A 10,264-nucleotide genomic window follows, 5' to 3' on the forward strand; every position below is an offset into this window, starting at 1 on the left:
TAAACAGTGCAGGTATGTTCATTATTCTGACATTAGTCATTATTTCGGCATTACTGCCTTTCGATCAACGAAAGAATGGTAAATCGATCAATCCTGGAATCGGCCGGAAAATATATAAAGGCTATTTACAAAAAAGAAACATTTCTAATGAAAAGAGACTTAAAGTTTTCCCTCTCGCTCTCGCTATCAATTATTATTTTCATTAATAGATTTAAAATTGATAAAAATAAAATCTATCGTAAAAATTAATGGTTCCGATTTTTTTTTTTTTTTTTTTAATAATTTTAACGTTGTAATATTGCACTTGTTAAATATAAGGAAAAATATTAGAAAAAAAACCGCGCGTTTTTTTTTTAAGATTGTGTCGCGATGCGTGGATTTCAAAAGTCTATGATAAATAAAAACTATGCCTAGGCCACTTTATTCTTGCACAAAATCTTGTCGCGCCTATCCGTGTGTTTTTTTCAACGGGGATGACTGGGTGAATTTGTCAGTCATTTGACACTGACCTTGGAAATAATAGACGCGGAAAGAAAGTTGCTACACGAAATTAAGGCACGTGAAACACGTCAGCTGTCAATCAACAAACTCACACGAAAGTCTCTTCTATTTTATTAAGCAAGCTCGAGAAAGCGTTTCTCGGAAGTTATTTTTCTCGGAAAAATATTTCAGTTATCTTTCATATTTTTAATTTGCTCGCCCGATTGAAAGATGCAAGTGAGAGTATACATGTGAAACAATATAATACCTGTGCATTATGTGTTTAATGTGTGATATTAAGATTATAGTTATATGTAATTAAATTCCCTTTACAAATTCAGATCATATCTGCGATAAGAAAAAGGATTAGCATAATCACACGTTCAAAGTTCAATGCTATATTTCGATAACATACAGAGTTTACATCAAAGATGAATTATGCAACGTCAACTTGATAGTGCGAACAATTTTATTTTGTCTCATATCGGCATTCCGTTTTCATGGAAAAGAAAATAAAATAGCAACGTTATAATAATGTCGATCGAGTGGAAAATACGATAAATACAGTGTCGAGCGACTCTTTAGGTCGCACTCTAGGTACAATACTTATTTGGCAACAATTAACAACAATCGAGATCAAAGATCGTTCACGATAACGATTCTCCTAACTTTGGTGTGTAACTTTGAAGATAACTTTGACACAATTACCGTTTCGCGAGCGTTGATCGCGAAGTATGCGAGATTTCCGTGGTCTCATAAATGGAATTTCACGATAGGATACGCAGATAGATTCGTGACGAAATCACGTCGCTTCCCCCCCGTCTGATCGTATGCGAGATCTCTCGCCACTGGCGAAACTTCCGGCAGTAAGGATTCTAAGGATCATGCGTAGAGTGTCCTGCTAAAGACATCTGATAGTTATCCAAAAAACAAGAACTGCGGAACTTGGACGACTTCGAATCACAATGTCTGCGAAATTATCTCTCGTACTCTTGGCTACTTAATTTACGTCAACGATGTTGTCAAGGACGATACACGGTGTCACAATTATCAACCACTGCCAACAACGAACGATGGCATATCGTAATAGAAAATTTTATTTAATTCGGTCTTTGGTGAAACCGACGAAGATTCGCAAACGCTCGAGGTACGAAGTCTTTTTAAATATGCGATAAAAAAAAACACACTAGGTGGTAAATTGCAATTCGGTGAGACATGATGGATGAGAAGTACGCGCGGACCTTCGTGGACCGAAAGTGGAAGTGAAGTGGCATCGAGAAATGTCGCCCGATCTCGTCATGTCAAGACGAGCGATCGCGTATCTTCAACGACCGGAGTCTTTCTCTTCCACTCTTCCTTCGGGATGCTTTGCCATTCGAATCTCAAAGATCGTCATTTTATTGAACCCACGAGGCTGGCACCCAAAGCGGTTCAGATTCGACCCGATGAATCGCGTTGACCAGTTGCTCGAATGCCATAGGTAGATCAGCGTTTACTATCACCTCGTCGAAGAGATGAGAGTACAGGAACTCTATTCTCTCCGCGCTGTGCAAGATCTCGTGGAATTCTTCATCCTGCAACGGAGTAAAATTAATGATAAGATGAGAAGTACAATTTTAGTCGGCTCTTAGATTATAATCGTGGACTTGAAATAAAGTTATTATTATTATAAAAATAGGGATATTAAATGTTAGGTGTTAAAAAATAATAAGCAAATTTAATATCTAATAAAAATTTAATAAAAATTATTTTATGATAATAATAATAGCTTATATATATATACCGTAAAGCCTCGAGAATTGCTCTCGTCAAAGGTCGATCTTGCTCTGGCTTCGTTCCTGGTCTCCTTCAGCACTTCGAACGTTGGCGGTTTCACGCATATGACATACGGCCTTAATTGCGGTGTCCTCAACATTTTGAGTGCTTGATAATGAGGATTCAAGAGACACACGTATCCGGCATTCACGAGCGAACTGACGCTTTCGGAACTGGTGCCGTACAAGTTTCCCTTGTACTCGCCGTACTCGATAAACTTTCCAGCATCGATGTCCTCCTCCATATTCTCCCGAGTCACAAAATGATACTCCTTGCCGTTTATTTCACCTGGTCGCGGCGGCCTAGACGTATCTAACGAAACAATTGTTTTATTTAGTACAAAATTTCAAACTTTGATATTAATATCCCATAAATTTTATTTATGATTTTCACACGCTTATAAATTATTTCAATTTTTTATATATAACATTAGTATTTCTTATATTTGGTTTTTAATTTTTAACTATTTTAAATTACTTAGTTTTTGATTCACTTTGTTTAATTTAATAAATTTGTCAGAGGTAGAAAGAAATAGATTCGAAAGTTTATCTATTTTTTTTTTTTTGTATTTTAATCTTTTTACACATTTTTCTTTCTATAATAAATTTTTTGATAACTTTTTTATAATGAATATAAATAAATACAATATAAATATAAATTTTTATAATAATATAAATAAATATAAATATAAAGACAATCTTTGACAATAAATTTTTTGCCTTAAAAAAAGAGACTTACAGGGCACAGGAGTCTTGTATTTTTCGGGATCGGTCGCCATGAGACGCCTCTTGAGCTCGTTCCTGCCGACCCCCGGTGGCCCGATGAGAACCACCGGTCGGTACAGACCCGGCCTCGGATAGAGTTTCGCGACCTCTTCGTAGGTCGGTATCTCTTCCCGGTCAAAGTCGTCGTTCTCTGCAGCGTCATACATGATTTTTTTAGTTTTAGTTCCCTGCAAGTTGCACTTTGTGGGCGAGGCGTGCAAAGAGGTACTGGGACGGGGGCACAATGCGGGCAAAGGCACTGGAACAGAACACAAGCCTAACCGACGGTTAGGTCGTCAGGCCATCCATTAAAGAAGCGCAGCCGAGATCAGCTTACCGAATTAACGGGTAACCACAACTCTGCCGCGTACACAATCGAGCATATTGACTCGTCCTAAAGTACACTTGAGAGGTGGTCGCTAACCAACAGTAATTCATTATGCGACATAGCTAGAGCTCAAACGTCAGTGTTAATATCAAGCTTTCATTAGCCAGCCTCGAAACATAGCGTTCTCTCGGAGCATATTGACATTTCGCGTATGAAAATCGAAATCTTCTTTTAATTTACTCAAAAGAAAATTTTAGTAAATTTTAGTAAATATATACAAAGATAATAAAAGCATGAAATTTTGTCAAGGTACTCCGAGCCAAGGCACTCTATACTACTTCAGTAACTGCAAACTTCGTGCAACATTGATCGATCTGTCACCAACATAATAGAAACATTATGATAATGGAAATACTCGACAACGTTACATGACTCGAATGAAATGAATGATCGCGAAGCGAATTGTTCAACCGAATGAATAAACCCATTGAGCACGTACTTATATTGTCTTCACCGTCTGACTTCTCCTTCTGTTGCCTTTCGAAGAGAATCCTACGTTCTTGAAGGGCTCTGCTAGGAATCAAGCCCGCTCTCATATTTCGATCGCCTTCTCGCCTGGCTTGCCACCTATATCGAATCGTAATTATAATTTGCCGCAAAAGGAACGCGAATTTAAATTATAATCTTTCGACAACAAAGCATATCTCACCAGTAGGCGTCATCTTGGCTGACAATATGCAGGACATCTCCCTTGACGAAGTCTAATCCGGCTTCCTTGCAAGGAATATAAGGATCCTCGGCCGCTACATACGAAAAATGTGCTCTCACGCGAACCTAAAGGATTATAGATATTCAGAAAAGTTTCGTCGCATCAGAAATCTATCGCGATTATCAGATCTACCGACACCTACCTTGCTCTCTCTGACTCCGCTTTTACTATCCGCGGGCACTATTTTGAAAGTGATCGTCCCTTCCGAATTTTGCTGGAAAAAAATCCAAAATTATCCACAAAAATCAATAATTATTAATACCGATCTGTTTATTCAGCAATCTAAGAAAAAAATTTAAGCTATTGTCACATACTTTATTATACCTTAAAAGCGAAGCATTTACGTGAGAAATTGAAAATTTTTTTAAATTTTGCGTGACTCTTGATCAATCGTCTGCCTTTTGAAGAATCATACAATAAACATAAAATATGATATATCTCTTATTTTATAAAATAACAAATATAAAATATAATTTATACACACACTTTTGCAATCGTTTAAATTTTCTTGCGTCTTTTAGACTTAAAAGTTCAAATTAAAAAGTGTGTTATATTTATTCTTCAGTGCATAATTCTGTCAATCACGCGTAACCGCAACGAGGTAGGAAAAAAAATGTTCATTTTACCAAAATATGCAGGACGAAACTAGGCGTCTTTCCCTCGACGCTGATCCCGTTGACTTCGCAGACTTCGTCGCCGACGTGAATAAGGCCGGATCTGTCGGCTGCGCCGCCATGCATTATCCGCGCGATCACAATCTTGCCAGTGACTTCGCAGGTTTTTATGGTCGCCCCCTAATGTCAAGGTGTAAACTAGTATTGTCATTGCGTTGCATCTCTCGCGCGCGAACGCGTACTAGGGGGGAGCGCCTTCTTTTTCTCTTCTTAAAAATATTAATAAAAATAAAGTAAAGTCCCTTCACGAAGGAAGGCGGATACGCGAATTTATACGTAATAAGATCGGAGTGCCCTCGTCAATTATCACGATTCGATCGATCGATTGAAAAATGATGAATACAAAAATATATAGACGAAGATTGCGTTTTTAGATAATACAAATGTTCAAAAATATATCTAAAAGATTGAGATCTATCAATTATCTTCATTACAAGACTCTTAAATCTCTTTTGGTGTTATTTGCGGGCTCATTTTGCGTTGCTTGAAGTTGCTTCTTATCTCTTTACGTTTCTCGAGATAAACAGAAACAGGCATCCCAAACTATTTGCAAAAGAAACATATTCGAGATTGGATTGTATCTCGAGAAACGTCATAGGTGAAATGCAGTTATTTGTAATTTATGACGATTGTTTCGCGCAAAAATTTAAACTTCATTATCTCTTCTTGTATTCTTCAAATATAAAATAATTTTACAAGCCTAAATTTTATTCGTAAAAAATATTTAAGTCAAATGTATTTTTAAAATATATACCCTTGTCAAGATAAATAACTTCACTTCACAATATTTAAAAATACACATTCTCATGCAGGACAATAACAATACAGATACAGGATTACAACATATTTTATTTACGAGCAAAGATATCAGAGAACAACTCAAATTATATACAGACGCAACAGAAGCAAATAGCAAAATCAACAGATTTGTGCAAAAGAGGGAAAAAAACACAACATCGTCTTATTTATAGCTCAATCTATGTCCTGTGATCGTAACACGCTAACGAGATTGGAAATGATCAGAGATCTACGGCTAGAGCAGGAATTGAAATCGGTTTAATTTTGATTAATTTGGCATAACAATTACATTATTATTTTTCCGTTTATCAGTAATAATCAAAATTCTACCAGTTTCAATCCTGTCGCTTAAGGCGAAAAAAATTAAAAAAAAAAAAATAGCAGCAAAAATATAAGAAGAATAATTTTGTACGTGGTGTCAGGTGTTCGTATCACAGGTGTTCAGCAAATATGTTCCATACGGCGACTTACCACGATCGGTTCAACGCCGGCGTCGCCCTTCGAAGCAAGTTTGACGATGAAAGAAACACGTAATTACTTGGTTACTCTTTTTTTTTTTTTTTTTTGGTACTCGTGAGACTACTCTCATTACTCTCGGGAAGAATGGATAGCGATATCAAAAAATCGCAAACTAAATACGCAAATACGTCTGACTCGTCTGTCTACGCCGATACTGGGGAGCTCATGCAAGTCGACGCGAATATAATACGATAGAAAAATGTGGATGAAAAAAAAAAAGGAAAAAAAGAAAAAAGAAAACAAACAAATCTTTCATAAAATATCTCCCCTCGAATTTTCCCCTCTCCTCTGCGTCCCCCTTTAAACGCGTATATTCGAGTACTACTTAACCGATCATCCTTCTCTCCTTCTCTCGCTCCTGCTCACACTCTTGGATTAATCGTGTTAAGGAGGTTCAGAAAGAGACATCGTTATCGCAAATGCCGACTCAACGATCGATCTGACGTACCAGGGGCTCGTTCGACTTCACCAGCTGGACGATCTTCACCGTCTCCTCGTCTTCGTCCACCTCCAACGGGATGTCCGGCAATCTCGGGTAATAGTCCTTTTGCGCCACCGCGTCGTGAGCGCAGAGGAGACCCTTCAATGATAAAGAAAGTGACAGAACACATTCTCTCAAAAGTCAATTTTTCTCTTACAACGATTTGTTTATTAAATCATGGATTTAAAAAACAAATAAATTTTTATTCAACGCGACAAGCAGATCCGATAAACTGTGATAAATCGCAAAAAAGAAAAAAAAAACGCGAGCTACGAAGATTATGAAAAATATAAATAAAGATATATTGCCCCACTCAAGATATTTACATACATAATAAATAAGAATTGATAGAAAATATAATTCACGAAGAGTGTAAAAATAAATTTCTCAAAATAAAAAAACTGCTGGCATGTGTATTATTGAAGAGATCAACTTGTAAAGTATTTTGTCAAAATATCTCGCGCCCCCCGTTACCTGAATATGCGGTTTCTGTAATAGGCGGAAGAGTTCTTTGCAATCGGGTGAGACGTGCGTTTTGGTCGACAATAGATCGAGAACTTCGACGTCAATATCCATCGAGTTTGACAGTACGGGAAAGAATTTATCGTCCTTGACATTGTTGAGAATCTTATTATGAACGTTCACCAGGGCGTTAAGTTCCTTCGATTGTAGTAATTCGCTCAAGAATCCAAACTCCTCCTCGGTACAGCTGGGTATTTCCGATTTGCTTTCCTGCAGCGAGTTTAGCAGCTTGGACAATGCTGAAATAATTAACAATAAACGAATAATATTCAATTAACTTACACAAATGTTGATCTACCATTTAAACAATTTTAAAATAAAATATTTCCCCCAAAATGTCATCTATAAATGGGAAATGAAATAAATTTTACAAATTCTTTCTTTATTTTCTGTTTAATCTATAAAGTTATTATTATTATATATATATATTTTTTTATCATTACAATCAATTGCATTAATTCGCTCTTTGTATTAAATCGCGAAGGTGCGAGAAGGTTAAAATTAGAAACGACAATAAATTCTCTCATATTTCCATAATTATTTTAATCCGAATACCGATTATTTCTCGTCATTTATGCGCCGATCAATAAATTAATTTCTAAACACAAAGCGATCGTCCGAGACCTCCTTTCCATTCAGCAAATTGGAACATGCGGTCGTAGTTAGAATATCCGCCAACGCGGCGTATTCAGCTATACGATTTTATTAGAAGACCCCGGTCACACTCTTCACTTCGCGATCGCGTTTATTTACTCTACGACTTACCCGCTCTATATTTATAACAACGTACAACGTGCGTGTCCCTGCTCTCTCGGTAATCAATTTCGGTTTTATCAATATGTATATTTGAAGAGTATTCCAGTTACATCGTATCATAGTCTGCGATCTGCTCCAATAACTCTCTCTCTCTCTCTCACTATATTATTTTTTTACAAAAAAGTGAAAAAAAAAGAAAATTATTGATTTCAACACGTTGCCGCGAAATAATTAACTCGATCCAAGTCAATCTCGTCATTCGAGCAGCGTCGCTATCCCCATTTCGATACGCCGTCCAATCGTGTCAAATAATCGACGATGCACGTGAAACTTTCGACGCCGCTCTTCATCATCCCGGACTGTTGGAAGCATCGTGTCGCTTCTTCTTCCCTCGTCGCCAATCTACTCGCACTTACCGGGATCCCAGTTAACGTTCTCCATGACGATTGCCGCTGTCATAATTTATCACACGGTCGAGATGAGCTGATGGGCGTCGCGACGCTCGGTGTCCGCTGAAGGGACGGGTATCAGAGACGGCGATATACCAGGATTTCGGGTCGGAGTATTATTTCTGTCGGGGTCACGAGCTGCGCCGTCGCGTCGACGACACTCCCGGCGACGACGATGATGATCCGCTGCTGCTGCTGCTGCTGCCGCTGCTGTCTCACGACGTATCGCGTTCGCGCCTGGAGTGTCGTTATCATAGCGAGAATAATTCGTTACGTAAGCAGCCGTGTCACTCGACACGGGGTAGAATGACCGCCAGCGGATTGGCCTGTCCCTGTTGGCGATACCGCATGTTTCTCTTTCTACGCCGTTTCTTCACCCGGGGGGGACCCCGGGATTATCACCCTCCCCGAAGACGCGCGGCTCTTACCCTCGGCGAGAAACTACCCCCGTGAACGATCTACCCGGCACTGCTGCCCATCCCCGAAAGTTCCCTCTTGTAACTCAGACGCGGCTCGGTGCCATGTTGAAAGGCGCCGTAACGCACCGCGCACCACCCTTCTTCGGCCTTTGCTACGTCCCGACTCAACCCGACAGCCTCGTCTCTTTCTCTCTTCCGTTGGCACGTACGGGTCATGGAGAGAGATGGATAATTCATCGAAACCTGACCCTACTTCGGCGCCCGTACAGGGACGGCGTTGCTCGAGAGTTCTATGGTCATTTCGGAGTAATTCTCCGAAATAATTCATCCTCCTGACTCGAATGTCGTTTATAGTAAAAAAAAATTATATACCTTGCGAGTTTTTTATACCCAGTGTTTTTATAGTAACGAAAAATAATTTTGGAAATATATATATATGTATAATTATAAAAACTTTATAAAAATATTCTATATTAATATTCTTTATTACTGTAGAATATATTAATGTTGAATGCGTAATTGATTAGCGAGAATACAATTGAAGCTAGATTGTAATAAAGAATATAAAATTTTTAGGAATTAAGAAGAATGGCAAGATAGAAGAATCGGAGGAATTTTTTAAATACGAGATGTTCTCTCGTATTGTAAATGTAAAGTACATATTTTCATTAATAAATTTATTCATCTGAATATACATAATCAAATTCGATAGTGTTCGCGTACTATATTTTAAATAATTTTCATTCAAGCGATACAAGAATATATACAGAAAAGCTGGCGTATCAGGTACATGGCGTCATCTGTTGAAAGTGACAGAATTACAGCTGTCAAATCAGCGTCAGCTGATAATATCGCACTGTATCGGTAAATAATATTGCATGGTATATACATCAGCAATATATATGTATATATATTTCTAATTTATTTATCTAATTATCTATCTAAATATATTGCACATTCAATTATATAAAATCCATCGCGCGTAATAAAAATTAAAATTCTCTCTTTATCGGTCGAAATTTCTCTTTTTTTATTTAATTTTTCAACTTTTCCTATACGACAGTGAGATTTATTTTTTCCATTTCATAAATGAAAATGTAAAAATGTCTATACGATATTTCTAACAGAACGCGACGCTTCGCGCGTACTTTCGCCGCAACGTGCGAAGAATCCGCGCTCGACCGCGCCGCGGCGCCACCGTCGCAGTGTGTACACGAAGTTGTCTATACACGGAACGTCTCGCCGCGCGTACCTCTCGCAGTAGTTTTTTTTTCTCGCAGTGATTTTATCGAGGCTTCCGCGAGACGAATCGCGACGGGACGCTCCTCGACGACTCGCTGATCCGAGCCGATCACACGAGTTCCGGTAAGCCCGCTAGTCTCACTGTACTTTCTTCGCATGCGACGGCCGTGCCGCCGAGTTTGACATGGCGTGTGTTTGACACCCGCGCGCGCGTGCCGCCCGAGTACTCTGCGTTGATACCACTGCTT

General features: G+C 38.5%; 2 protein-coding genes across 6 annotated transcripts in view; one reads left to right on the top strand and one right to left on the bottom strand.

Annotated features, from left to right (window-relative positions):
• Positions 1–868: 868 nt before the first annotated feature.
• Metro (membrane palmitoylated protein 7-like protein metro) lies at positions 869–8,922 on the bottom strand. Of its 4 annotated transcripts, none has more exons than XM_070307038.1 (11): positions 8,323–8,922; positions 7,103–7,389; positions 6,596–6,727; positions 6,100–6,126; positions 4,783–4,950; positions 4,299–4,370; positions 4,097–4,221; positions 3,887–4,014; positions 3,034–3,210; positions 2,264–2,607; positions 869–2,054 (listed from the first exon to the last, which is right to left on the bottom strand). In XM_070307038.1, exons 1-11 carry the CDS (start codon positions 8,363–8,365, stop codon positions 1,878–1,880), a joined length of 1,680 nt encoding a protein of 559 aa, XP_070163139.1. In that variant the 5' UTR covers positions 8,366–8,922; the 3' UTR covers positions 869–1,877. The 4 variants fall into 4 exon arrangements, with proteins under 4 accessions (XP_070163139.1, XP_070163137.1, XP_070163140.1 ...); XM_070307036.1 differs by having other exon boundaries at positions 3,034–3,336; XM_070307039.1 differs by lacking the exon at positions 6,100–6,126.
• Positions 8,923–9,982: 1,060 nt separating this feature from the next.
• Positions 9,983–10,264, top strand: part of LOC138939514 (protein bric-a-brac 1) — a 378,309-nt gene continuing 378,027 nt past the window's right edge. For both annotated transcript variants that reach the window (XM_070307352.1, XM_070307353.1), the window contains exon 1: positions 9,983–10,139. The gene's annotated coding sequence lies outside the window, so the exon portion shown is untranslated. The remainder of the gene's footprint in view (positions 10,140–10,264) is intronic.

This window comes from Polyergus mexicanus, unplaced genomic scaffold (genome assembly GCF_030449975.1).
Source record: "Polyergus mexicanus isolate NDT 795.1 unplaced genomic scaffold, iyPolMexi1.0 SCAF_14, whole genome shotgun sequence".
NCBI lineage: Eukaryota > Metazoa > Arthropoda > Insecta > Hymenoptera > Formicidae > Polyergus > Polyergus mexicanus.

Coding starts and splice junctions, on each gene's coding strand:
- Metro (XM_070307036.1), bottom strand. CDS start 8,365: ATGACAGCGGCAATCGTCATGGAGAACGTTAACTGGGATCCCG. Junction 6,728..7,102: donor TACAGAAACCGCATATTCAG/GTAACGGGGGGC, acceptor TTATCATTGAAG/GGTCTCCTCTGCGCTCACGA. Junction 4,222..4,298: donor GCGGAGTCAGAGAGAGCAAG/GTAGGTGTCGGT, acceptor ATAATCCTTTAG/GTTCGCGTGAGAGCACATTT.